The 27,368-nt window shown below is 34.6% G+C and overlaps 8 protein-coding genes and 1 pseudogene across 12 annotated transcripts; 4 read left to right on the forward strand and 5 right to left on the reverse strand.

Moving 5' to 3' along the window:
- Positions 1-1,020: 1,020 nt before the first annotated feature.
- Positions 1,021-5,419, reverse strand: AT2G03260 (EXS (ERD1/XPR1/SYG1) family protein; the record flags this gene model as incomplete). 2 transcript variants are annotated; one of them, NM_126377.2, is made up of 12 exons in its annotated part: positions 1,021-1,292; positions 1,381-1,517; positions 1,601-1,897; positions 1,976-2,170; positions 2,243-2,347; positions 2,436-2,694; positions 2,787-2,907; positions 2,986-3,115; positions 3,195-3,266; positions 3,356-3,747; positions 4,683-5,024; positions 5,146-5,419. In NM_126377.2, 12 exons carry the CDS (start codon positions 5,417-5,419, stop codon positions 1,193-1,195), a joined length of 2,424 nt encoding a protein of 807 aa, NP_178425.2. In that variant the 3' UTR covers positions 1,021-1,192. The 2 variants fall into 2 exon arrangements, with proteins under 2 accessions (NP_178425.2, NP_001324493.1); NM_001335175.1 differs by lacking the exons at positions 4,683-5,024; positions 5,146-5,419 and having other exon boundaries at positions 3,356-3,780.
- A 1,415-nt stretch (positions 5,420-6,834) lies between these two features.
- Positions 6,835-9,215, forward strand: AT2G03270 (DNA-binding protein). Its single transcript, NM_126378.4, has 2 exons — positions 6,835-6,962; positions 7,140-9,215. The coding sequence occupies exon 2, from the start codon at positions 7,158-7,160 to the stop codon at positions 9,075-9,077; it is 1,920 nt and encodes a 639-aa protein (NP_565299.1). The 5' UTR covers positions 6,835-6,962; positions 7,140-7,157; the 3' UTR covers positions 9,078-9,215.
- AT2G03280 (O-fucosyltransferase family protein) lies at positions 9,175-11,542 on the reverse strand. 2 transcript variants are annotated; one of them, NM_126379.4, is made up of 8 exons: positions 11,077-11,542; positions 10,920-10,987; positions 10,762-10,850; positions 10,518-10,680; positions 10,136-10,425; positions 9,856-10,060; positions 9,624-9,781; positions 9,175-9,558 (listed from the first exon to the last, which is right to left on the reverse strand). In NM_126379.4, exons 1-8 carry the CDS (start codon positions 11,324-11,326, stop codon positions 9,336-9,338), a joined length of 1,446 nt encoding a protein of 481 aa, NP_178427.2. In that variant the 5' UTR covers positions 11,327-11,542; the 3' UTR covers positions 9,175-9,335. The 2 variants fall into 2 exon arrangements, with proteins under 2 accessions (NP_178427.2, NP_001030963.1); NM_001035886.3 differs by having other exon boundaries at positions 10,518-10,850.
- Positions 11,543-12,492: 950 nt separating this feature from the next.
- On the forward strand, positions 12,493-13,775 carry AT2G03290 (emp24/gp25L/p24 family/GOLD family protein). Its single transcript, NM_126380.5, has 4 exons — positions 12,493-12,718; positions 12,796-13,005; positions 13,185-13,261; positions 13,377-13,775. Exons 1-4 carry the CDS (start codon positions 12,509-12,511, stop codon positions 13,519-13,521), a joined length of 642 nt encoding a protein of 213 aa, NP_178428.3. The 5' UTR covers positions 12,493-12,508; the 3' UTR covers positions 13,522-13,775.
- A 40-nt stretch (positions 13,776-13,815) lies between these two features.
- On the reverse strand, positions 13,816-14,828 carry AT2G03291 (annotated as a pseudogene). The gene has a single exon.
- Positions 14,829-16,554: 1,726 nt separating this feature from the next.
- On the reverse strand, positions 16,555-17,309 carry AT2G03300 (Toll-Interleukin-Resistance (TIR) domain family protein; the record flags this gene model as incomplete). Its single annotated transcript, NM_126381.1, has 3 exons — positions 16,555-16,714; positions 16,791-17,036; positions 17,104-17,309. The coding sequence occupies 3 exons, from the start codon at positions 17,307-17,309 to the stop codon at positions 16,555-16,557; spliced, it is 612 nt and encodes a 203-aa protein (NP_178429.1).
- Positions 17,310-19,342: 2,033 nt separating this feature from the next.
- On the reverse strand, positions 19,343-20,273 carry AT2G03310 (uncharacterized protein). Its single transcript, NM_126382.3, has 2 exons — positions 19,733-20,273; positions 19,343-19,649 (listed from the first exon to the last, which is right to left on the reverse strand). Exons 1-2 carry the CDS (start codon positions 20,174-20,176, stop codon positions 19,563-19,565), a joined length of 531 nt encoding a protein of 176 aa, NP_178430.2. The 5' UTR covers positions 20,177-20,273; the 3' UTR covers positions 19,343-19,562.
- Positions 20,274-20,628: 355 nt separating this feature from the next.
- AT2G03320 (uncharacterized protein) lies at positions 20,629-21,032 on the forward strand (the record flags this gene model as incomplete). 2 transcript variants are annotated; one of them, NM_001335176.1, is made up of 2 exons in its annotated part: positions 20,629-20,693; positions 20,791-21,032. In NM_001335176.1, the coding sequence occupies exons 1-2, from the start codon at positions 20,654-20,656 to the stop codon at positions 21,030-21,032; spliced, it is 282 nt and encodes a 93-aa protein (NP_001318191.1). In that variant the 5' UTR covers positions 20,629-20,653. The 2 variants fall into 2 exon arrangements, with proteins under 2 accessions (NP_001318191.1, NP_001324006.1); NM_001335177.1 differs by having other exon boundaries at positions 20,642-20,679.
- Positions 21,033-21,546: 514 nt separating this feature from the next.
- AT2G03330 (uncharacterized protein) lies at positions 21,547-27,209 on the forward strand (the record flags this gene model as incomplete). Its single annotated transcript, NM_126384.1, has 3 exons — positions 21,547-21,914; positions 26,320-26,519; positions 26,620-27,209. 3 exons carry the CDS (start codon positions 21,547-21,549, stop codon positions 27,207-27,209), a joined length of 1,158 nt encoding a protein of 385 aa, NP_178432.1.
- Between the last annotated feature and the right edge of the window lie 159 nt (positions 27,210-27,368).

The raw sequence follows: 27,368 nt of genomic DNA on the forward strand, positions 1-27,368 counted from the left end.
TATTCACAACAAACTATTATACAATGACATTTTGAAAGACTTGAATCGAAAATTTGAAGCACTCTATAGAGTATAAAGTATAAACCATTCTGAGCAAAACCAGTTGATAAACACTTTATTAATTATATTTTTGGTGTTTTAGGTACTTTTACGAAGTATTGTTATTAGGTTTGTGTACCTTTAGAAAGTGCTATTAGGTTTACTACTTTTAAAAGAGTTTATCATCTGAAAGACAATGTTTTCACTGTTTTAAGTATATTATGAAGTGTTATTAGGCACTTTTAAAAAGTGTGATTAGGTTTAGCAAGTTTTATAAGGTGTTTTAAAATTTGATTTCGTCCACAAATTATTGTAACAAATAATATTTCATATTAAAGAATACACTACCATATTAAATGTTAATATAAAAAAAAGAATAATTTACTAATAATAACAATATCAAGAAATGTTTTTTACTCTGAACGTTTGTGTTTTTAATCGCAACTTACCGTAAAAATATTGACGATTATTATTTTCGTTCATGTCGTTTCATCGTAACTTTCCGTTAACATTGACGGTTATTTTTTCGTTAGTGTATTTTTATTGCAACTTTTTGTTTTTATATTTTCATTGTAACTTTTCGTCAACATTAACAGTTATTTTTTCCGTTAGTATCTTTTTATCACAACTTTTCGTAAAAATATTGACGGTTATTTTTCCTCGCTAATGTTTTTTATTGCAACTTTCCTATATTGCAATTTTCTGTGAAAATATTGGCAGTTCCTTTTTTGTTCGTATCTTTTCAGTTTTCATCGTAACTTTCCGTTAATATTGAAGTTTGTTTTCTGGTTATTGTCTTTTTATCGCAACTTTTTGTTTAAATATTTTCATCGTGACTTTTTATTAACATCGACGGTTATTTTATTCCTTAGTCACTTAACTCACTTCCGTCGATTCGTCAGACACGTTTGAGACGCCCCCTTTATATGCGGCTTTACATCTAAAGCCGATTATAGTAATGACTTGAGCTCATTGGAATATCACGAAGGCCTACTTACCATAGAAAATCGGTATACACTGCATTGTACTGGTTAGTCAAAGTGTTCACATTTCTATTGGTTTTGTGTAAACACTAGACGCTAACAATTTGTTACAAACTTCATTTTTATGTTCACATGTATAAGAAAAAGTTAAAACGTTCTTCTGCCAACATTTAGTCGTCCTTTTCATCGTCTTCGTCGTAGTTGAACGGTAATGGAACTGATTTGAAAGCTCGGAACTTCCCAACATTATTCAAATGCTCATTCTCTACCCTGTTTTTATAAAGAAGACTTTCAAAAACCCATGATAGAAAAAACGGTGAATAAGAAACCAAAGTAACAATGTGTATAGTAAGTAAACCTGAAGAAATTCCACATCCCACGGCGCATAATCTCAAGACTAGCCACAACCGCAAGCGTTGTCTGCTTGTGCAAGAACTCGAATTCGAAGTTCAGTATCGTTTGCAACCACGCGAATCTCAACACAACGTTCAAGATCTGAAGTTTAGTTTTCAAGAATTCAGTTGTTTTTTCTATGGTTTGGAGATTATATAATCGAAGATGTTTTAAATGCGGCTTACCATTGCGATGAAGTATACTTTTTTCTGTGGGATGAGAAGTTTATCCCGAAGCCATCGGTTTTTAGATGTTTTGTTCAGAAGTCCCCAATCATGAACAAAGTCCCAGTATGTACAGAAAACAGCAGCAAGAATCGAGGAAGAACCAGCTAACACTTTAAGGTGTGATGTAGGATTCTTCGTGTTTTTTACTTCATAACCATAGGCTGTTCTTAAAGAAACAGCTATGACTGTCAACAAGTACTTGACTCCGTTGTATCCTTGATCAAGGCTTCTTTCCTCAATCATCCGTCGCATGCACTGCACCAATTGAACAACAGAGATAATATTATCGAATTGCTCTAGAGATGTATGTGTCTTTTGAAGAAACTTTAGTACCTGAAGAAGACGGGAAAGATATGGGAGTGATGCAACAATGTATAAGGAATATATGTAGATTTCTGAGGCTTCGCAGGTGTTTTGTCTTTTTTTGAAGTCTCCCCAACCATAGTAGCATATGTAGAAGTTGATGCTTCGAAGAGCTTGTACTTGGCTAGTTAATTGATCTCCTAAGAAGAAATCGGGTAACGTTACCTACATTGAGAAAGCATTAGTAACCATACAAGATTATCAACATTGATAAGCCGCTAAATTTAAGTCTTTTACCTTGTAAAGAGGAGCAGCAAGACAGTGTAACAGACATGTGAGGAAGAAGAACCGAGTTGAGCGGTAGAGAAAATGGAATGGCATGATTAAAACTACAAACAGAGCCTAAAACAAACATCATATAGAGTTAGTGCCATCATATAGCTGAGTTGGCACAAAAAAAAGCTTAAATATTTGGATTTACGAAACTTACAACAAGAAGGAAAAGAGGAAGAAGTTCGGTTAATGGTTTGAAATTTTTGGTTTTGGGGTTTACTTCCATATCAAGATTTCCAAGAACACAAAGCAACGCAAACGTTCCAATGGTGAATCCAAGAAATAGAACTTGTCTGTAACCAAGTTCAGTTCCTTGCTTGCACCCAAATATGAAGGCATAATTTACTCGATAACGCTTCCAATAGTATATATCAATAGCATACATAGTTATGTGAAGCACGATGAACCCGAACAAGCTGCAGAAACAACAGAGAAGGCAGAGAGAGTGCGTCTAAACAAAAGATTCACCTCAAAATAAGATTTGTACAAGAGGCAAACTAAGCTTTACCTATAGAGAGGGAACATAGTATTCATGTAAGTATTATGCTCTGCCTCCGGCATGGTTTTCCGGGTGCGTATGATGGCAACAAGAGCCACGATAAGAGAAAATATACAACCAGCAGAGAACCCTGAAACCCAAATTCCTCATAAACACCAAAAGCACTAGCAAAACATTAACCAACATACTGAATATAATATGATTCTACCGGTGGAGAATGTAACTCGGTGTTTCTCTCTTTTCATCTGAGGTCGTAAAATGTTCATTCCCTTTCTTCTATGACCATTCGCAAAATGCTTTATGAATGTGGATTCAACACGTTGTATGAGTTTCATAAGCTGCAATATAGGAGCAGGTCAAAAACAGAGGAGTCCAAAACAGAGGAATCAATGGAGTTACTAAACTAGTCAAGTTTACCTCATCAGAGCTTCCAAGGTACGAATTATCAACCATTTTCATGTAAGACTTTGAAGCATTTCTCGAAGTTATCTGTGTTTGGCATTTCATCGAACACCTTTCAGTCATACTTCAAAACAACCTCAAAATCAAAAATCTCAAACTTTAAACCAAATCTTTACCTTATCATACTTCTTCAATATCTTCGAAAACGCCAACACGTTCAAAAAACTGTAGCTTTTGAGGAGACGAAGCTTCTGGTAAAACTCGACGAAGGCGAATTTGAGTTTCTCTTCGACTTCGTTTAGATTCTGTCTATTGAATATGATCTCGTTTTGGCTTGAGGAATTGAGAACGCCTTTAATGGTGGATCTAGGTGTTGCTTTAGTGTTGTTGATCTTAATGTGATCTAGAACTTCGATTGGTGCTGGCCTCGCACCTCTCATCGTGTTCAAGCTGCTCGTTTTCACGTCGCCGGTTGCTCCGCGGACGGAGCCGTGATCTTCGTCTTCGTTTTCTCTGCTGAAGCTTCCTTCTTGAATTGCCTCCATGTGAGCTTGAGCTCGAGGATTCACTGTAACCAAACGCGCGGGAGATATATAAATTCATCAATTTCAAATTGGCGATCCGGTTACGATGATAGCTTTTATAAACCGGAATTTTTTAGTGAGATCAATTTTTTCTTTTTAGTATATCATTTTTACTGAAAAAGAAGTTTATACTTAAAAGCCGTCTACGATTGTGAAAAATGAGTTCACAAATTTTTCTTCATCTTTAATTTTCATTGCGCAAATATAAAAGCGAATAATTCGGCACGGAAAATACGTTCCGAACCGTATCACATCACTTATGTAAACAATATTCTACAAGAATGACTCTTTTGAACTCTAATTAAAACCAAATTACAAAAAAAAAAACAACTGTATAGACCCCGACTAAATGCTAAACACTCAAACGACACCTAAACAATCGTCTTGACATCTTAAACTCGCTTAAAATTTCGTTTTAATATAATTTTTTCAGTTTCGAACTAAGTTTTATGTCCATACACATAGCTCTATTTAGTTTCTATTGGTTGGTATAAACTAAATAAATCTTTGATCTAATTTTTGTTTAAGACTTAATATTTTTATTTCTCTAATAGATATTTTTATGTATGATCTTATATTTATAAGATTTATGTTAAAAACGCTTAAATCGTCTAAAATCGCTTAAATCAAATTAGACATTTTAGACGCTGCTTAACACATCGTTTTCTTGAACATCCATAGAGAGTATTTATGGTTAGTAATTTAAATGTGATTTAAAAACTGATTTTTGAAGAAAAAATATTTAAAAAGAAACATTAGAAACGGTCATAAATTGACGGAGACTAATTGTTGTCACATAAATTAAAGTCAAGTTTGATCTATTCAAATTGTAAATATGTAGTGTTAGGGAGAATCTCAAGTTGCAACTGTTTTAGTTATGTATGTTAAAATACAGAATTAACTGCTTTAATTGTCTTACTGGTTCGGGTTCTGGCGGGTGTAGAAGCAGCGATAGCCGCAGTCGAAGTCGCGATATCGGAGGCCAAACGAGTCATCTCCACCGTCCGTTCCTCCCATCCCCACCCAACAGGATTCTCCACCTTAACCCTAAACGCAATAAGAGCATCCATTTGCTTATTAAGCATAATTGCATCCTTCATTACTTCTTCAACTTTCTCTTTATAGAATTTTTCAACTCTATTAAACTCATCGTCGAGTCGCCGGAAAAATACCAATTCATACTCTCCTCCTTCCTCTGCCGTCATTAGAAATGTTGTCTCTAATCCATGAGTCGATTTGCTAACAAGTATTGGAGCTTTACCTATTAGGAATCCCACATAGGAAATGCAAACAAACTTACATAAATACATTAAAAACATGGACTAATGCACTCATTACCATTTTAGTATTAAGTTAAAAAACTATATGAAACTTGAGATTACCTTCTTCTATGTCTATTTCCGAAGAATAGTTGGATTGACGAGAGCTTTGTCTTTTCTTTCCCGGCGTTTGGACAAGACCGCTAAATGCTCGGTATAGAGTCATTTTCCGACTAATTCCTTCACCGGGGACGGCATGATGTGGAGGTGGAGGAGGGTTGGTTTTTTCTTTGAGTTTGATGATTTCTTTGAGAAGGGTTTTGAGATAATCGTAGTTTACGTAAGCTTGTTGCCACTCTTGTACCATTTGTGACGACAATTCTTTACCAAACTTCATCTTCCTCTTTCTTTGTTGTGTCCGAAAGAAATACAAAAAGGAAGTTTATATATACAGAAACAGAAGCAAGTGTAATGACTTATGACCAATTAATCGTATAGGAATTTAGTTTAAAAATAAATTGTTAGCTGGACAATACGACATGGTCGTTATTTTTGTGAAAGGTTATCTTATTTTGTACATTAAATATTAGTATAAAACATTATTTCACAAGAAATTGAGCCACTTGTAAATTTGTCGCTCGAATGATGCAATATCAATAGAGCATATGAGTAGAGAGATATTACCGATAATGTGGAAAGAAATGATCAATGATATATTAATCGAAGTTTCAATCTATATATCTTTTCTTAGTATCCATTTTAATATTAAAACCACATGATTGTTAAAATGTCTCAATTTGAATTAGATGTTAGTACGTTTACCAAGTCATTAATCAATGTTATGTGTCGCTGTAACCTGCAGTCTTTGTAGATGTGTATATTATATATTGCAAAGGCTAGTCTACACTTTCAATAGAAAACAATTGAAATATTCGAGTTTTGAATCCATCTCTATACATTATGCCGTTTATCATTCTAACAAAGTCTTCACAATATTATTTAGTACAACACTACCCATTGGCCATTGTGGACAAGTCAAGCAGAGAAAAGTTGTACTTTCATTATTATTAGTAGAAAAGAGAAAAAAGTATGTTTTCGTTGGCAACCAAATGTACTCTTTTCTACTAATTATGAGTAAATATAAATATATAATGTACAACCCGCAAAAAACTTATATACGATCAAATTAATTTTTGTACGTTTTATATAATATGTTTTCTTGTTCGGAAAAAGGAAACAAGTTTGCATGTCTTGGCAACATGCAAAAACGATGACCACGTCTTATATGATATGGTTTCTATGACGAGGTGTTGAGGACTGATTTCGAATAGATATGCTCGTGGCAACAACGATGATGATTGTAGTGCTTCAATATTGTGGTAACCACGCAAATTCTCGGGCTTTGTGATTTCGGAATCAGTGTTTCTTATCGCAACTTAGCCATATTCGCTCAAAATTGATTCAAAATATTTTGAGTAGCAATGTTGTTTTTATTTTTCTGTAGCGTACTTTAATCAGTTTCTAGTAATCTCTGTCAAAAATTAAAATGATATAAAATTCCAACTTTTATTTTGGTAAAAGAAATGTCTTGCACAAGTTTATTTTGCTGAAATTAAATGGACACCAAAACTGATCCAAAACTGACATATATGAAGAAAAAAAACATTTAAAATAGGGACATATATGAAGAAAAAAAACATTTAAAATGGGCCTAAACGAAACGTTAAAGCCCAATTATATGATAAAATCTAAGCCCATTATAACGTAACGCTTGAGAAGAGTTTGAGAGACAAATGCGTGTGCTCGTTACCATCTTCTTGAGTTCTTCTTCATCTTCCAATTTCCACAACCATTTCTCACTTCGTCTTCCTCGTCGGTGATTTCTAGGGTTTTGTTCTTCATCTTTCAATCTCAACCGAGAAGAACAAATCCTTCTTCTGGTAAGTAGAATCATTACGACATCATTTATCTCTCCGGCTAGATTAATATCAATTCGGATTCCTCTGAGTTTCGCTTCGGTTTCGTAATTTAGAATCTCAATAGTTGTTGTTTTGTATAGTATCGCTCAAATGTGTACTAAACTCATTACAATTGAAATCATGTATTTTCACTTTCAGAGAAATTAACGCTTGCAAATGGCGAGGAAGATGTCTCTTGAAGCTTTTGTGTCAACAATGGCTCCACTTATAGACATGGAGAAAGAAGCTGAGATCTCAATGTCTTTAACCTCCGGTGCTTCAAGGAACATTGAAACTGCTCAGAAGAAAGGCACAACGATTCTCAATTTGAAATGTGTTGATGTTCAAACAGGTCTAATGGGTAAATCTCTTATTGAGTTTCAATCCAACAAAGGAGATGTGCTTCCTGCTCACAAGTTTGGTAACCATGATGTTGTTGTTTTGAAACTCAACAAATCTGATCTTGGTTCGTCTCCTCTTGCGCAAGGAGTTGTTTACCGGTTAAAGGATTCTTCGATTACTGTTGTGTTTGATGAGGTACCTGAAGAAGGGTTAAACACGTCTCTTAGGTTGGAGAAACTTGCGAATGAGGTGACGTATCGTAGGATGAAAGATACGTTGATACAGCTGAGTAAAGGTGTGTTAAGAGGACCTGCTTCTGATTTAGTGCCTGTCTTGTTTGGTGAGAGACAACCATCAGTGTCTAAGAAGGATGTTAAGTCCTTTACGCCTTTTAACAAGAACCTTGATCAATCGCAGAAAGATGCGATTACAAAGGCTTTATCCTCAAAGGATGTGTTTTTGCTACATGGTCCTCCTGGTACTGGGAAGACAACAACGGTGGTGGAAATAGTCTTGCAAGAAGTTAAACGTGGTTCAAAGATTCTTGCTTGTGCAGCTTCGAATATTGCAGTTGATAATATTGTTGAGAGACTTGTTCCACATAAAGTTAAGCTGGTGAGGGTGGGACATCCTGCACGGCTTTTACCTCAAGTGCTGGATAGTGCTCTAGATGCTCAGGTCCTAAAGGGAGATAACAGCGGTCTAGCGAATGATATTAGAAAGGAAATGAAGGCCTTAAACGGGAAGTTGTTGAAAGCGAAAGATAAAAACACAAGGAGACTAATCCAGAAGGAGCTTCGAACTCTGGGCAAGGAAGAGCGTAAAAGGCAGCAATTAGCTGTATCAGACGTGATCAAGAATGCTGATGTAATTCTCACAACTTTGACTGGTGCATTAACACGAAAGCTCGATAATAGAACTTTTGACTTGGTGATCATTGATGAAGGAGCACAGGCTCTTGAGGTAGCATGTTGGATAGCTTTGCTAAAGGGTTCAAGATGTATACTTGCAGGAGACCATCTCCAACTCCCACCTACAATCCAAAGTGCTGAAGCTGAAAGGAAAGGATTAGGGAGAACACTCTTTGAACGACTAGCGGATCTTTATGGAGATGAGATCAAGTCCATGCTTACTGTCCAGTATCGTATGCATGAGCTTATAATGAACTGGTCATCCAAAGAGCTTTACGACAACAAGATAACAGCGCATTCAAGTGTTGCCTCACACATGCTTTTTGACTTGGAGAATGTAACAAAATCTTCTTCAACAGAGGCGACTCTACTCTTAGTGGATACCGCTGGGTGTGACATGGAAGAGAAGAAAGATGAGGAAGAGAGCACCTATAATGAAGGTGAAGCAGAGGTTGCAATGGCACATGCCAAAAGACTAATGGAGAGTGGAGTTCAACCTTCTGATATTGGAATTATTACGCCTTACGCTGCTCAGGTTATGCTGCTTAGGATTCTGAGGGGCAAAGAGGAAAAGCTAAAGGACATGGAGATCTCTACAGTGGATGGTTTCCAAGGTCGAGAAAAAGAAGCTATCATCATTTCCATGGTCCGATCAAACTCGAAGAAAGAAGTTGGATTCTTAAAGGACCAAAGACGAATGAATGTGGCTGTTACTCGCTCTAGAAGACAGTGTTGTATCGTCTGCGATACAGAGACAGTGAGCAGTGATGCGTTTCTCAAACGTATGATCGAATACTTTGAGGAGCATGGCGAGTATCTCAGTGCCTCGGAGTACACCAACTAGTAGCCGCAAGTTTCTTAAAATCTCAGGCCAGTTGATAGATACAAGTTTCCCGGTTTGGTTAGCTAGCAAATCATCTTCTTGAAAACCATGTGATAATGTAACTAAACCTGATTTTATTATCATACCAATTCTTGGTACAACGATGACACAATCTTTTTAGCTTCATCTTACTTTACAGAAACTGAAAAAGGTCTATAAACAAAGAAAGAAACAAGAACTAATCAAATCCTGCTCTAGTGGTTAGTGATCTATATCATTTTAACTGATACATTCTTGAGGATTGGCATAGAAGTAATCTTCTTCCTTCGGTCTAACGGAGATAACTTTCCGATGTGTTGGTTCTCCCATTCGTCGTCCTTGATGGGCATCCTTGACAGCTACTGCAAACTGATCCCAAGAGAGCGTTTTGTTGTTATGCAAGTCTAAAAGCTCCACAAGTCTCTTCCGGTCTAGCAAGATTGTTTTCTTAAACCCAAGGTACCTGCAAAAAGATGTTCATTTCAAGAATCTTGCTGGGAATTAGCTTGAATCAGATTTTCATAATACCTCCGATGACCTTCGACAACTTTTGCCATGTTTCCATAATAGGTAGGAATAAAAGTGTTGCTGGCTACAGATACTATGAAATCTAGAGCTGCCATTTGAGATGAATGGTTCTGAAACTGTTGCAATTCTGTTGGATCTAATAGCATTTCCTTTTTCACCTGAAAAACCAACAAGTCACCATCATCACCAAATCGTTTCCAAAGTGCGTAATGTTGAAAGTGATAAAACTTACAATTCGTGGAAATGATTCCTTTAGAAGGGCTAATCTCTTTGCACCACCAAAAATCTCACCAGCTGCAATGTATATCTGTGTATCCTTTTGAAACCCCAATGCTTTAAGAACCAAAACCGCCTCCTCCGGTGTCAAAGGACACAGTCCTTGCACTCTCCTTTCTTCTGAAACTATCTCTTTCTCTCTCCACCATGGATATGCATACCTAGAACACAGAAGTGAACCATGAAATCAAAATTTTATAAAAGATGAGAGCATCCAGCTAAAATAATAGTTTCACCTCATCTTTTTGAGTTCTTCAGCTTCTTCATCGGTACAACCATGAGTGCAACCAGAGAAAGCCAACATGTCCATCTCATATCTCAAATGCAAAGCCACAAAAGACCCTCTTTGTTGAAGAATCCGAACTAACTTTGATCCCAAAGCCTCAATCCGTGGAGTGAATCTCAGTCCTTGGAAATTCACTCGGCATCTCAGCCTTTGAAGGTCAAGAGAAAGACCATTGTTCGCCAATCGCGTATCACTCCGAACGAAATGTATAACTTTACGTTTACTAAACCGCGGCAATACCTGAAACAAACAAAAAAATCCGATCAATCATAAGCATTTCAGATTCATCACATAGAGGCAAAACAGAACACCAAAGAAACTTGCAAATAAACCTGTTGCAAGTAATATTTGTCGTTGGACCAGCTCACAGGCGGCATTTCGAACAATTTGAATCCATACTTCTTACTATACCGTTTAGGAAGTCTCCTTATGATCCTAACTTCATCTCTTAACGAATCAATGAAATGCTTTATATCAAAAATGTCCTCAAAGTCACTGTAAAAGGAAGAAACAAAAGAATGCTTTAAACTACAAACAAATCTTGTAGGATCATTGACATGAGACACAAACATATACCTTGTATCAGCCCAGAATGATTTTTTATCAAGCTCAGGAACAACAAGAGTCAAATTCAATAGCCTAGCAACAGTCACCATATCACAAATCTGAAACAAAACAAGCATCAAGATATTGCAAAACCCTAAATTCAGCAAATGAGAGAGAGTTACACGAACCGCTGCACGCATTTGATTCAAACCGCCATTACAGGACACTAGTAAAATTCCATTACTTGTGTAATTCCCTGCAAAAAAAAAAATTCAAACTTTCCTTCAATCTCTCAAATTCTCAATAACCAAAACAAAACCCAATGAAGAAAACAACAAAACTAACTTGGAGGAAGAGGAGGAGGTAATGGAACTGACTGAACCGGGAGAGAGAATCTAGAAATGTGATTGGTTAAACCAGTGAAGATTTGGGAATGCCAAAAGAGCTGAATCAAACAAGTCCAAACCAAAATGCAAGAACAAACTCTAAAGAACCAAACTTGTAATCGAGCTTTGGGAATAGCTTGACTCGGAGGAGCTTTATAGTCACTCCGCATCAGAGTACTCTCCGATCTATCTCCGACGACGACACTCATCGCCGCTTCATCATCGGAAAAAATAATTAAAACCTAACAAAAACCGCTTAATTTGCCAAAAGTTTGAAACTTTTGTGGATTTTTTTCTCCGAAATTATGAAATTAGTGACCGAAACAAGTGCGGACAAAAAATACAGATACGACCGTACGAAGTTTTGTTTTTTTTCTATATGTTTATGTTTCTTTTCCCGTGAGAAAATTGAATTTTTCTTAAGAAATACACCTACTTTTATATAAGATTATTCGAAAACAATCGAAATTTTTGCAAAGATGGTATTTTTCAAAATTAGAAAAACTTGAAAATCCCAACAGATTGATCTCATCTTTATCTCTCTTTTGGATCATCATCATCATCATCTCTGTAGCTTATAAAAAAATATATATATGGCTGGGCATAAAATCCGAAATCTAAAAACCGATCCAAAAAATCCGGTTCCGAAACCGAACCGAATAGTCACAAAACCCAAACAGATGATGAATTCTTCTACCCAAATTCCCCGAACTGAATTCAATCCGAACCGAAAACCGAATGGATATCTGTAATCCGAAATAAAATTATATATCTTAAAATATTAGTGATATTTAGTTATAATTTATACCCAAAAAATACTAAATAACAAAAATATTCGCTATAACCTTAATATCCAAATTTCTTTTAGTTCTATTTGTTATAATTTTACTTTGTTTTGCAAAATTAAACCAAATTTTAGTAAAATTAAACGATTTTTGATTAAAATTAAACAATTTTTTAGTTTTTTTTTCTCAAAAACTGATTTGAAATCCATACAAATCCGAATAGTCATATAATCCGAATGGTTAATAAACTTTTTCATCCGAATTATCCAAATACAAAAAAATTCTAACCTAATCCGATATGAAATATGAATGTTCGGACCTATATTGAAAATTTAAAATTTAAATTTCGGATATATTAATCTATGTAAGCCCAAATATTGTGCCAAGTGAAAGTTCATTACAAAACTAAGCCCAGTTCCATATACAAAGCCCATAATATGCTCATGACAAAGAAGACTTGTCAACGTGTCTTCACCAATTAAATAATTACACGTGTGCAAAGAACGTCTTTGACTCTCTTTTGTCTTACCCTAAACGGCAAAAAAACATTGACTACTGCAAGATTTTATCTCTTTCTCTCTCTCTCTTCTCTTTTCTGGTGACGCCATGGATCTTTGTCGAAGCTCGATTTTGCTTTTGATCATTGCGTTGTTATCTCCTAGGACACTATCAATGCGTTACGAACTAAAGTCTTCGAAAACGAAATGTATCGGAGAGGAGATTCACGAAAACGCCATGTCCATTGGTAAATACTTCATCGTAAACCCTAACGAAGATAATCATCCTCTTCCTGATTCTCACAAGATCATCGTCAAGGTATAGATTTCATCGCAAATCTCACAATTGATAGATTTTTTTTTAAAACATTATTTGTTATCTTGTGGTTATTGTAGGTGATGCCACCACAAGGGAAGAATTTGCACGAAGCCGATAAGGTAGAGGCTGGTCAGTTCTCGTTTACTGCTTATGAAAATGGGAGTTACGTAGCGTGCATCACTGCCATTGATTATAAGCCGGAGACCACGTTGACTATTGATTTTGATTGGAAGACTGGTGTTCACTCTAAGGAGTGGACCAATGTGGCTAAGAAGAGTCAAGTTGATGTAAGTGGTTTTTTTAGTTTGTGTTTGGTTTGATGAAATTTGAGCATGTAAGCTAGGAGCTAGGGTTTTGTCTGGTTTTGAATGTGAAAATGAGAGAAGATAGTGTAGAGAGTTTGTGGATTTTAAAAGTTTATTTACTAAACCTAGTTGTTGTTGGATCTTTGATGTTGTTTTTGTAGATGATGGAGTATCAGGTTAAGACCTTGATGGATACTGTTATTTCCATACATGAGGAGATGTATTATCTTCGTGAAAGGTAACAGACAAAGAACAAACCTTTTAAGCCTTAGTTTTTGTTTGGTCGGAAGAGAGAGAGATATATGATGAGGTTAATTAATACTTGTTATTGTGTTTTGGTTTTGTGGGAGTAGGGAAGAGGAAATGCAAGAACTGAATAGATCCACAAACTCGAAGATGGCGTGGTTGAGTTTCGGGTCGCTTGTGGTTTGTTTATCGGTGGCTGGTCTACAATTCTGGCACTTGAAAACTTTCTTTGAGAAAAAGAAACTCATCTAAGTAGTAGACATGCACACACATACTCATTTGCTGATCATAAGACCATTAGAGAGCTATATATATAGCTTTGGGTATACAACTGATTTCATATTTTATTTAAGGCAAAGAGAAAGCAAATTCTTGTGATGATTTTTGGTGTCTCTCAATTTCGTGTTTGAGTTTTGGGTTGGTAGTTATCTGTCTTTTAAGTTTCCTTGATATGCTCCAGGAACAACAGCCATATACTCTAGTTCATGTCTCATAATGAATAAAAGTTAAGCTTTTTTTTTTTTTTTTTTCCGGCAATCAAATCTATTACATCATAAAAAGTTTTACAAGATATATAAACCACTCATATACAACCATTGACACAAATAAAAGAAATTGAAAACAATTTCGATAAAGAAGTGGAATTGACCATGCTTGCCGATCGGAAGCCTTACAGGCTAACAGATAAATCTGTTACGTCCCTCCTTTACATACTCGTAATTGGCTATCACCATATAGATGAAACTCCAAAATACTTTTCGCATTACTTTAGTTAAAAGAAAAACCTGAATTGTTGCTTGATATGATTCTGCTTCTTGTCTTTTGAAACTCCATATGATATGCTGGAAACACCTAACGCATCGTTGCCTATTTGTGATCTTGATTTCTCCTTTCATTGCAGTTAAATTTTCCAACCCAGAGAAAGAGAGAACATCACTATCACGGTCACTTGAGGCCATCTTCCTTCCCGTCACGCTCGTGTCTTCTTTGGGTTTATACCAAAGACAATTCAATTGAACAAAACAATCTCCAACCGGTAAAAGAGAGAGGCTTCCGTCCATGAAAAGTAGTCAACATCATCATCCTCAAAGAAAGTTGCCACCTTAATTTTAGAACCATATACTCCACATCCCATAGAATCAATAGACGAGAGCAAATATTCCAACCATGGTAATGAGTAAACATCACCATCTTTAGACAATGTTAGCGTCATAAGAAATTCAATTCGATCTAGAATTCTGATTCCATCAAGTAGATTGATTCCTCCATTGATTTCGGGATCAAAAACCAATGTAGAAACTCCATACCATTGGGTAAGAGTACATTACCCGGAAATTCCACCGGCAATGAACAAGCACACCGGAAACAAACTTTCTATGAAGAAAGACAACATGATTCCATCGAATCAACATTATAAGATGGGAGTGGCAACGGATGTGGGATGACTCTATCATATTAATCACTGAAATCCCAAAAAAATGAGAAATGAACCAAACCACGAATGGCCCCAAAGGCGTGACCCAAGTCTGATTTGGAATTGACATCGGTTTTTCTGTGAACCGGTGGCTTTAGAGAAATCGTCTATGGCGAGAGAAAAAACTGTTTTTTCACCAACACAATTGTCTTTATGCCCGACTTTAACAAAAAAGTTAAGCTTAAACCATACATTTTGTGAGTTTGATAATCCATTATGCAAAAAAGGTTCATTTGGCTCTCTATATATCTCATCTTTCATTCTTATGACTTCTCTTGAGTATGTTTCGATTTTAATTCCTCAAACAATAAAAGATCGTATGTTAATTAATCTACGATCAAATTTTATATTTTACTGAAGTACTCTTTGAATTGATTCTCTCTCGCTGCTCACTCGCAAAGAAGAAAATAGAAAAATATCATTTTAAGTTTCTTCTCGACTATGAATTGTGATCGAGAGTTCTTGGCATATCTATGAGATTTTCACTAAAAGCAGAATCAAAGTTCTGAGTGTTACAAAATCTAATCCTTCTAATATTCTTCAATCCTTCTTTAAAAGCAGCCTTAACGGAATAACTCCTACTTCTAAAGCGACTTAGTTGAAGTTTTAGTGATCCGGATAACAGCGATCTTATTATATAAAGTAAAATATTGTTAAAAAAGAAATTATTATTTAGATTTTAAATATTATCGGTAAAAATTTATAATTATTTTTTAAATCTGCTTATTTAGTCGGGTTTTACCTAATATATATATATATATATATACATATATGTACGTGAAAGTAAATATATATACAAATAAAAATAATATTTTCACGATTAACATAAGTTTAAATCGATCTCTTAACAATATTGTAATAAAATAACAATTAGAAATAAAACATTTGAACTGTAATTTAAAACGATTTCTTGTGAATTTGAACCGTACAATCAAACAAAATGGTGAAATTTCATTATAACCATTAATTAGTAAAATCTAACTATATTAATTAAATCAGTTAGTCATTTCAAGTTGTGCGAGTGATAAAACTGCAATGCTATAAAAGGATAAGTGTGCGAGTGATGTTAAAAGAAAAAAAAAAAAACTTTTGATAGTGAGTAACAATTTTATAAAACTCCTTACATCACTCGCTATCAAACTTTTATGCGGGTGGAAATAAACACTTTTATAAAACTCCTTACATCACTCACTATAAGACTTTTATTCCCACCCTTCTTCACTCACTATAAGACATCAGGGCAAAGTCTTTATGCGGCAAAGTCTATTGACGCATCATCATCATATATGACAAAAGTGTGGTTAAACATAAATAAATCAAGATGACCAAACTCGACAAACAAAAGTATTAGAAAAATATTCTAAAGTATTAACTTTTTAGGATTTACAAAAGATCACTAAAAGTCACATATCCAAAAACAGAGGCTCAGAAGATTGTAGTCTATCTTTTTGATTACCGTTGGATTCAACTTTGGATGTCGTCAGTGAATAATGAATATATAACACAAACTTAAAAAAGAAAATGAGGAAATTGTAACAAATCATTTCACACTAGATTGTATTTTAGCAACATATAACACAAACTTAAAAAAAGCAAATGAGGAAGTTGGATTTTGTTTTTTATTGTAATATAATGTTTGTGGTACAGGAGAAACGGAGAATGGTGATGATATAAGACCTTAATTAATTGATTAATCTGAATATGTTAAAAATTAATAAGCAACACATAGAGAAAATTAATGTCCCTTCAATAAAAAACACAACTAGAAAGGAGAGTCCATATCCATACAAATTGCAAAACATTTTCTTACGTCACAACTTTTTGGTTCTGCTTTTCTTCAAATCAGGAAGCTCACATTTGCAATCCTTTCTCTTCTTTTTCCCAAAATGATTCTCTTCTTCCTCAAGTCCAATCGTTGCTACAACACACTGAACCGCCTTAACAACTTCCTTGATGAAATCTGCTTCATCACTGCCAAAAAAAGAATATATAACTTATTCTATACAAAAAGAAGAAGAAGATTTAGTGAATGTAAGTGGATAAGTACCTCTTGTCTCCCAACGACAAACCCATCTTGTTGGGGATACATTCCAAGGCTTCTTTCCATTTCTTGATCTGATCACCACTTGAAACCTTTGCCAGCGTCCAGAAGTTGTCACCAAACTCACCTGTCTGTTTTCGAACGTCTTCTACCTTCACCTTGTAGAAAATTGGAATGACATGGAGCTTTCTTTTATCAGCAAGTTTCTTTATCTTCACCAACTCATCCATACACCAGCTTGACTCCGTGTATCTGAAATCAAAATAAGGATGATTAATTTTCTTGAATCTTCTGAATAATTTGAAAGAATAGTACAAACCTGGTTGAGAAGATGGCAAGCGCGATCTTCGACTCTTGGATCCTAAGAAAGAGATTTTTGAGGTCTTTGCCTCTCTGTTCGTATTTGTCTACGAAGAAGTTGATCTCATTCCTTTCAAAGGCATCAATGAGGTGGCTCACGAAGCTGCGACGCAGTTGTTCTCCCCTGTAGTTCAAAAACACCTGAGTGGGAGAGAAGAATGTCATCGTTCGGACTTGGGAGATACCTATGAAATTGAACACATGCGCTGTTATTTAAACACCAAAAAGTGTCTTATTTGCAACATGACGTCTGCATTAAAAACACTATAGTACGAATCCATCGGAATCTGGAGACAAAACACGAAAATAAATAAATAATCTGGAGAATAGTCTCCTTTTTTATTAAAATAATTAAACAAATTACAAATACGAGCGTAGTCGTCGAGCAGATCCAATAACGTCATCACTAAAAGCATGTACATAAATTTTTCACTAAGAACAACTTTTTAGTATTAATTTTAATATTTATTTATTGTTTGAGAATTTTTATGATATTAGTAATAAATTTGTTTTTAATGGAGAGATCGATATTGATACTATTAAAGAAAAAATAATTGTAAAATTAAAAATAAATATATAAAAATATAAGATTACAAAATTAATGCAAAATTATATCGCATAATCACGAAGAACCTGCAAAATTAATCACTCCTGAAAAATATAGGTAGTTAGCTAAAATAGTAAAAAGACTATGAAAGAAAATGAATAAAAAAAAAAATTTCAGAAAAAAACGAAATTCACATATAAATCATAAGCCTCCACATCATCATAAGCCTCCACAGAAAAAAACAAATTCCTACACTATTTTTATATTAAAGACGGCCCCATGGGTGACGTACTTACGTCAGCTAAGAGTTGCCATATTAAACTATTTTTATCTTTTAAAGAAGAAAAAACGTGATCTCGTCCCTTTTCTTCGTCTCCTTTACTCGTAAACCATAATCCCTTAATTGCCAATTGGCACTTTTGCTAAAAATAGATCTCATAATCCCTTAATTGCCAATTGGCATATGTATTGGTTTTATTGTAACTTACTAACTCTATACAATTGCTGTTATTTTGGTAAAAACATGAAAAAACCGGAAAAAAACGTAACCATACCGGAACTGATCCGAACCAAAATACATATGGTTTTTAAATGGTTTTAATTTTTCTAAAACCAAAAAAAAGTTAAAACCAACCCGTAACCAAACCGAATTTCATATGGTTTTTATATGGTTTCACTTTTCTTACAACCGAAAAACCGTAAAACCGAAAAACCGTAAAACCGAAAAAACCGAACCGAAAAACCGAACGCCCAGCCCTACTTTATACAATTGTTTTCACACCCTGACACCCATATATATAATTTTAGCAAATTTGTAATACTATTTTATAAGATTTGTTTTCTAACATTTTGCATCATGTTTTTGTTGTTTTCTAACATTTTGCATCATCCAAAGTGAAGTCTTGCTTTCTTTGTTTTCACATACTTTAACGTAATGTATGGCGAAACTTCCTTAAGAGGATAGGCTGCAAGATTGAATGAAACTACACACTTAGAATTTTTGTTTTCCTTCCTAAGAATGTAAGTATTCATAAAATGAAAATGTTTATGTTTTACACGCGATACCTAAGGATTTGGTCCCATGACCAAAAAAAAAAAAAATTAGAAATATGCTGGTCACAACTCTCTTTAGTGGCATTTGCTAAATTGCATTGTCATATCACGGTGCAAAGTAGAGATCTCCAAATCTATAACTAATTAATAACCTCTGGTTTTTTAGGCCAAAAGGATCGTCTCCTAAACAACAACTTGTGAATCCAAGCTACCCAAAGAGCATATGCATATCAGCATATAAAGACCGCATTCCTTCTTGCGGTGCCTCTTAGACCCAATACTCCTTTTTCTGCCTCCCCTCTGACAATCAACTTTAATCTTGCATGCGACTATTGGAAATGACTCTACTTTAAAGGTAACAGAAGCTTCAAGGTCTCTCAGAGAGCGTTTAGGTAGTGTCAAAACAGAACATCATAACTTAATGGTGTTGTGTATGACCAAAAAATCATTTTTAATCTCCCTTCAAAAGATAATGTCTTATTGCCAAATGCAATATCTTATGCATTTTGACACTCAAAAAACCTTCATGTATTTCTCCATCGACTCGGAATTCGAGCTTGTGACCTGATTGTTCCAAATGCAATATCTTATGCATTTTGACACTCAAAAAACTTCATAACATTTTAGTTTTTTTAATCAAACATGAAGCAACATATATAAAACAGAACAATACATCAAGCATAAACTGTATCCCACTCTATTTCTCTTTGATATTTGTATATCTTCTTACATACACGTGAAACTATATATGTCTGTATAATAATCACACAACACATAGCAAATGCTCTTCTAATACATACATATATACACTCGTCTCGTTACACGATTCGAACCACTCGAACTCTGCGTCGTGATGATAACAACTCGTTCAATCTCCCAATTTCAACCATAAGTTCCTTTATTCTCTACAAAATCACATAATTTCCAATAAAAAAAACTTTCTTAAGATTACTATAGCTCTATAAGCTCAGAATTAGTTAACACAAACCTGATCTTTCTCTCTGAGGAGAAGAAGCAGAAATCTCAGTTTCTCTTCATGTAGCCGTCTCCACCATCTCACGAGCTTCACATAAACAAGGCTCAAGACCAACGAGAAGCCTCCAATGATTGTTAATGACCAAAATACCCTTTTACGAGTTAGGTAACTACAACGCACCCTTTCGACGGCCTGAAAGATGCACACTGAGTTCTTGATTAATCGCTTCTTGGTAGTCTCAATCACTCGCCACGGAAGCCAAAGATTCACGGTGGAGGGGACAACAGAATCTTCATCATCGTCGTTGATCGTTGGATTTTCACGGCGGTGGCTTGGTTGTAATATCGGTGAGTTTGGAGGGGTAGATGCGTCAGTACGTGGGGATTTGGGTGAGGTTTGTATAACAACTACCCATTCACTGAATTCTTCTTCTTGCTCTGCCTCTGCTCTGTTCATAATTTGGATAATGTTCTGTTTTTTTTTTGTTGTTGTTGTGTTCAAAATATTTTCATTTGCTAGTTGAGAACAAAATATCTAATAGAATGATAATGACACTATTGGTTTCTACACTCTCGTATTTTTATATTCAAAATTAATGATTTTCTTATTTATAAATTTTAAAATAAATCTATAAATATTTTAGTAGTAATATAAACTTCAAAGTACTTTCAGCTGATATATATATATATATATATATATTCATATTTAATAAACAGATTAATTGTAAATGAAATTTTAAACAATCAACATGTTAATTAATTTAATTAAAATTAATACTTATACGCATGTTTATTATTTCGTGCTGTGCATGGGTATGATCAGAATTAAATTCCATGCATGATTATATTATTATATCATTAACTTATGTTCCAAACTTTTCTTATACAACGTCTTCTCTACATTCATAATTTAGATAAAAACTTAAAGGTGAAAATGGTTCCAAGAATATTGCATGAATGGTTAACATATATCGGTACCTTCTCTTTGTGTTTTATTTTATTATATATCACATTACATATATATAATCCTTTGTATAGTTCTGCTCTTAATTTATCTTTTATCCTTTTCAGCTTCAAAAGTTTCTGAAAAACTTAGCTTCCGAAAAGCAGCAGAGGAACCAAACCTTCCTATTGCTGCTGCTACTACTCTGATATCACCTCAAGGTCGAGTAGACTTTGTCTTTATGGACAATGAAGCACAAGAGATAAGAAATGTTTCGCCGACATCACAAGAACTTCCATCTTCTTCTACTACTTCTATTTCACATAGTAATGAACGATCTAATTCTCTACGATCTATCGTTATTCAGTAAATGTATATAGATTTTCTATCTTATACTACAATATTTAAAATTACAAGATAATATATAAAAAAGGGTGATCCTTAAAACAATATTTTGTTTGAACTCAACGGATTTTCCTACATTTTTACTCAATCATATACGTGGAAATGATGATAAAATTATATCATATGATAATAAAATTGATGGGCTTAAATATATTATTTGGACTTTATATTCAGGACATTGTTTTGCGTGGTAAAAAGGTGTGACCCTTGCAGGATTTAGGGTTTGTAATTCGTAGTTTGACAGAGACAAATCCATCATATATATTGAGATGATACTCATCAATAACATTGTGTTAGAAGAAATAATGGTGAGACTTCCCGTGAAAACCCTAATTGGATTTCAAAGCGTGTCTAAACACTGGAGGTGTACGATAGAGTCGAAGTCTTTCAAGGAGAGATTTTGACTTTATTAGGAAACCCAAGAACCCAAATTTCTCTTAATCTATGAAAGCGAGTGTGAGAGTCTTGATATGAAGACTATGAGGTTTGAGTGGTCTTCTACTAGAGCTGTCGAAGAAGGCCCGGTTCATCACATCCAACATCGATTCAAGGAACGTGTCAGAGTTATGGGTAGTTGCGACGGGCTTGTCTGCATCTTGGACCACGACATTTTGATAAGTCCAATTATTGTGACAAACCCATCTATGCGACGGTCTCAAAACCTCCCTCTTTCCATGACTCAGCTAAAGTATTTGGACAATAAGATGCCACTTCCAAAGGTGTTCCCTTTCCTAGGATTTGGTAAAGACAATGTTACAGGAACGTACAAACTAGTTTGGTTACATGATGACAAAAGTAACAACATCTCATCATGCGAGGTTTTCGACTTTGAGGTCAAGAAATGGAGGTAGGTGATAGATTATACGCCTTATGATCATGATTTACACATAGATGAAGAAGGAACAATATGTGCAAAGGGATGGGTTTATTGTCGCACTCAAAATAAGATGGTTCTTGCCTATAATCTTCACACAGAGATGTTTCGAGTCATCAAACTTAGTATTCTTTCTCAGGCGTCATGTCTTGAAGATATTAGTATGATCAATGGAAATGACTATCTGTGGATTACAAATATGAAAGGAGATAATGGCAAACAACACTTTTGGAGGATCAAAAACGCATTGGAACTGGAATGGGAACCGGATGCATACGTTCTCTCGGCAATTCTTAATTTCTTCTCTCCTTATCTAGCATTTGTGCTTGCCTCCTCCCTTCTTATGTTCTGTTTTAAGTCTATGGTTTAAGGCTCCTATGTAAACTTTGATTTCTTTTAATTCTAATGCAAGAAACCCCTTTAACAAAAAAAGAAATAGAGTGAGTAAAAACATGATCACACTAAGTTAGTCATTGGTAATAAAAAAAATTAGGTCATGAGAATGGCAAAGAACTAGAGTGAGTAAACATGATCACACTATGTATTTGGAGATTACGGAGAGCAATACTAAAATTATTACACAACACTTCAAAATCATGTCAAATATAACAATAAACCAGATTTGGTTTCAGCCAAAATATTCCTCACTGACTCAACCTTGAAGACACGTAGCTTATACAACAATGTTGATTGATGCCTAGTAGATTGTGTTTAGAACAGAGGACATATAACCATTAAAATATCTTATCTAAGTTAATTAAGACTAAAAAATAGTAAATTTTGGATCAATCTATATTGAGACTATACGTCTCATGTAAAAAATGGCAACTCGATACGTACGCCACAATCATTTTAAAGAAACATCACACAAACTCACGAATTTGATGTTAAGCTTGGTCATTGCAATATATCTGATGTTTATAGTTTCTTGTATCTTTAGCAGATCTTTAGCAGTAGTTAATTATTACGTTTAGAACTCTTCACATGAAACAATACCAAAATCTTTTGATATAATTAAAAAATTAGTGATGAAGTCAAGTCACTATAATCATATTTCACTAAATTGTCTTAATTATATTTTTTTAAACATATGTTTATAAAAGTTTTATCGTATCTACAACTCTTCATGATATTTTTGGATACAGTTTTAAGAAAAAACAAACAACATAATGATATCATAGTTCACTAAATTGTCTAAATTATGTATATATTTGTTTTTGGTCAAATGTCTCAATTATATTTTGTATATTTTTTTTTTTGCTCAAATGCCTGATGATATAAAGCAAATAAATATTCTCAGCATTGAACATATAAATTCCGATAAATATCACAAAAATAAAAATAATCAAATATCTTATATCGGATAAGAAAATACAAAATCAGTCAGTACAAGAAAAAAAATTAGGTCCAAAAAGTTTTTATAGAACACAAAAAAAATTATTATAGGTTTGATCCGATCCGATTTGACCCGACTCAACCTTACCCGAAATACAATATCTTGAAGCATGTTTTAAATGATTAAAATAAAAAAGAATAATAAAAACTAAAGAGAGTAAAACTCAAAACAAAAGTTTTTTTATTGCTTTCTATTTCTCTTCTCTTTTCTTTGTAACTTATAAACGAATGAATGAATAAAATGAACTATATATAATAGAGTTTACTTAGTTAGAAAATAAATTAATTAGCGAAAAAATAATAAATAAATATCATCCATATTTTAGTGAAGAAGTAATAAATAAACATCATACATATTTGAAATAATTACTAGAATAGAACACAATTGTATGTTTATTCCTATAATAGAACACATCTTTTTTTTTTATTCGTATGTTTTCAGTACTTGTGTAATTACACTTAATACCCTTGATTAGTTTTAATTAAATATTATTATTAAATTCGTTTCTAATTAAAAAATAAATAAAAAAACAGTGATTATCCATGTCATCAGTTCATGTCATTTACCCTAATCCACGTCATCCGAAACCAAAAATTCCCTTAAAACTTTCAGTTTCTCATTTTTTCAGCACATCTTACTGTTCATCCGCGCAAAAAAAAAAAAAAAAAAAAAAAAAAAAAAAAACTGTCGCTCTCTTCTCTCGTTCAGTCGACGGAACCCTAATTTCATCGCCGTTCTCTACTTATCTCGTCTCTTTCGGCCGAAACTCTTTCGGTGGTGTCGAATTTCAAGTCATCAAAAATCGAAACCCAAATCAAAGAGATCTATGGAATTTTATGTGATTTGTTACAGGTTTTAGTTGAATCAAGAATAACTACTCTTTTACTTTGATTTTATATGTCTATCGTTTAGTTTTCCTCTCAATCGATCTATTTAGAAATATTTCTACTTCTATCAATGTTTTGATTCATATGGTTTCGTCTTCCTCCTATGTATCCCTCAAACAGATTATTACGTTTCTTAATTTGATTGTTGTTATTTGGCCAATAAATTTCATATTGTCTTCCCCAGAAAAATGTTGCTTTCCGATCTGTATTATAAATCAGCCGTAAAGTGATGTAACTCAGCCGTAACGTGATGTAACTCAGCCGTAACATATAATTTACACAACCATTCGTCTTTCCTAAATGATAACTCAGCCGTGACATGTAATTTACCGAACCTTTCGTCTTCCCTGAAGCATATAACTCAGCCGTAACATATAATTTACACTCATCTTTCGTTTGCCCTTGAACATATAACTCAGCCGTGACATGTAAATTTATAGATGTCTTCCCTTAAACATATAACTCAGTCGTAATGTAATTTTACCGAACCTTTCGTCTTCCCTGGAACATATAACTCAGCCGCGACATGTAAATTGACTGAACGTTTCGTTCTTCCTTAAGCATATAACTCAACTGTAATGTAATTTTATCGAACCTTTCGTCTTTCTTGGAACGTATAACTCAGTCGTGACATGTAAATTGACTAAACCTTTCGTCTTCCCTTAAGCATATAACTCAGCCGTGACATGTAAATTTGTCGTGAAACAATAAGAGATACAACATTTTGTCTAACTTTATCATCGAGCACCAACTTCACAAATTTGTCGTGCGTTGTTTTCGCATCTATCTGCACAAGTTTACACCCTCTTTCATTAGTGTTAAATATGTATTTTTGTTTCTATACCCAATTCCTGGAAACAACAATTACCAAAACTAGATCAACCATATCGGGAGAAAGATGAAAGAAATTGAAGAAAAATGAGGAAAACGATGAGGAATTAGAAGTTCCGGTGATGTGAAAAACTCAAGTGAAGAAGACGAGTTGAAAAAATTTTACCCTATTTTTTTATCCTTTGATGATGCACATGGAATGATGACATGGAATATTACAGCCGACGTCGTTTTGAATTGATGAGGTGGCAACTAAGCCACCAAACGAACATTTGATAACTCAGCCATCAAGCAAATCTATACGTCAGTCGCAACATGAATACTATTACAGTAATTAAAAAAGGAAAAAAAATAAAGTTAAGTCAGCCGTGTAATGTCGTAACTCAACTAACTCAACCGTAACGTTCAACAACTCGGCCATAACTGCATGATATTATAGTAATTAATCTTTTAAAAATAAGTCAGCCATAACATGGCTGAGTTATATCGTAATCCAGCTATTGGCGGCTGATTTATATCACTCGACCATAACTCAGCTGTCACATCTTTCCATAACTAAGCCAATCAAAACTATAACTCGGCCGCGTCGAGGAAATAAGTCAGCCTTTTTCTCATAACTCAGCCATATTGTTGGCTGGGTTATCGTATAACTTCTTATAACTCGGCCGAACATCCTTAACTCAACCATACCGTTGTCTGAGTTATACTATAACTCAGGCAACATTTTTCAACTCAGCCGTAACGTCTGGCTGAGTTATACTTATACTTCGCCGTTTTGTTATGACTCATATATTTTTGACGTAAGTCAACCGCAACATACCGTAACTCAGCCGGCTGAGTTCATTTAATCCACGTCAGCAAATTCTGACGTGGCAGTGGCATTCCCTGTAATTACGTTTTTTCCGGTAACGTTTAGTAGGGGCACGCTGGATAATAAAAAAACACGAAAATATAACAGTAATTAAAAAAATTCTGTCGTGTTCTGGTAATAACACCTAATTTCTTACCCATCACAGTTAATCTCTCTATATATTTTAGAAAAAAATAATGTGTCCTTTTTATCTTATAGATAAAGAGAAGTGATTGATAATCATATCGATACTTATCGTTATAAGTAAATTCATCGTCATTAACCTTTCGATTCTTCTTCTACTAACTTACGCTTCAATGGCGACTCCATCTCTATCTCCTCCTCCATTGAATCTCTGGATAATCTTATCAGAATCAAAACGAATCATCAACGCACACTCTCGTCACTTCCTAGATCTCTCCGTTCGCTTCCTCCTTCCTCTCAGCGTCTTCATCACACTTTACCCTTACGTCTTCCTTCTCATCACCGATCAAACCTCGCTACTCACAACAACGATGATGACATCGATACCAAAACAAAGGTCTTAATTCTAATCGGTTTCATCGTTGTTATCACCGTCTTCTATCTCTTAGCTATTGGATCAATCGCTTATAGTGTGTTTCAAGGATTCTATGGTAGACCTGTGACATTGAAATCTGCAGTGAAATTTACCTCTTCTCGCTACTTTGACCTCATCGAATCTCATCGTTTTAGGGGGTTTTCTGATTCCAGGGATTTTAGCTTTCTTGTTGGTTAAGCTTATTGAGATCATTCCCGGTGTAGAATTCGATTACGCCTCTTCGTATTTCCAAGGTTTCGTAACCCTAGTAACGATTATCTCGATTGCGGTTGCGGTTAAGCTCTATGTGAATTGGATTCTTGCTTGGGTTGTTGTTGTTGTTGAATCGGCTTGGGGTATAACACCGTTGAAGACAAGTAAACGCTTGGTTAAAGGAATGAAATGTGCTTCTTTGTCGATTATCTTCTTCTTCGCTTCAACGGAATCGATTCTCGTTTGGATTAGTACCTTAGCCGCCTATGCTCTGCTCAACGATAATGAGAATGGTGGGAAGTCGTGGAAAGGTTCTTTCTTTTTTGTACAGAATTGGATCACGTCCGCGTTGCTAACGCTATTGATGTTGTATAATCTTGTGGCGACTACTGTGATGTATATGTATTGTAAAGCTGTTCATGGTGAGCTTGTTGGGGAGATAGCTGAAGAGTTTGCTAGAGAATATGTTAGCTTGCCTTTTGATGATGGTAAAGTTCCTCACTTGGTCTCTGTAGCTTACAACAACATCTGATCAAATGATGATGATGATGATGAGTTTAAGGTCTTGTTGTTATGTTTTAAGGTAGTGTTTGAAAAACTTGTCTTCTTGTATGATAATGCAAGTTTGTAACCCTTGTATATTGGTCTTCTTTACTGTTCTTGAGACTTGCAAACTGCTGTAATCTGAATC

Source organism: Arabidopsis thaliana, chromosome 2, assembly GCF_000001735.4.
Source record: "Arabidopsis thaliana chromosome 2, partial sequence".
Lineage (NCBI taxonomy): Eukaryota > Viridiplantae > Streptophyta > Magnoliopsida > Brassicales > Brassicaceae > Arabidopsis > Arabidopsis thaliana.

What these genes read in the sequence shown, in the direction of transcription:
- AT2G03270 (NM_126378.4), top strand. Translation starts at nt 7,158, where the DNA reads ATGGCGAGGAAGATGTCTCTTGAAGCTTTTGTGTCAACAATGGCTCCA.
- AT2G03280 (NM_001035886.3), bottom strand. Translation starts at nt 11,326, where the DNA reads ATGAGTGTCGTCGTCGGAGATAGATCGGAGAGTACTCTGATGCGGAGT. An exon ending in ACCTCCTCCTCTTCCTCCAA is followed by an intron (nt 10,988 to 11,076) that starts GTTAGTTTTGTT and finishes TTTTTTTTGCAG; the next exon opens with GGAATTACACAAGTAATGGA. An exon ending in GTTGTCGAAGGTCATCGGAG is followed by an intron (nt 9,559 to 9,623) that starts GTATTATGAAAA and finishes ATCTTTTTGCAG; the next exon opens with GTACCTTGGGTTTAAGAAAA.
- AT2G03290 (NM_126380.5), top strand. Translation starts at nt 12,509, where the DNA reads ATGGATCTTTGTCGAAGCTCGATTTTGCTTTTGATCATTGCGTTGTTA. An exon ending in CTCACAAGATCATCGTCAAG is followed by an intron (nt 12,719 to 12,795) that starts GTATAGATTTCA and finishes TGGTTATTGTAG; the next exon opens with GTGATGCCACCACAAGGGAA. An exon ending in CTAAGAAGAGTCAAGTTGAT is followed by an intron (nt 13,006 to 13,184) that starts GTAAGTGGTTTT and finishes TTGTTTTTGTAG; the next exon opens with ATGATGGAGTATCAGGTTAA.
- AT2G03310 (NM_126382.3), bottom strand. Translation starts at nt 20,176, where the DNA reads ATGAACAGAGCAGAGGCAGAGCAAGAAGAAGAATTCAGTGAATGGGTA. An exon ending in TCCTCAGAGAGAAAGATCAG is followed by an intron (nt 19,650 to 19,732) that starts GTTTGTGTTAAC and finishes GTGATTTTGTAG; the next exon opens with AGAATAAAGGAACTTATGGT.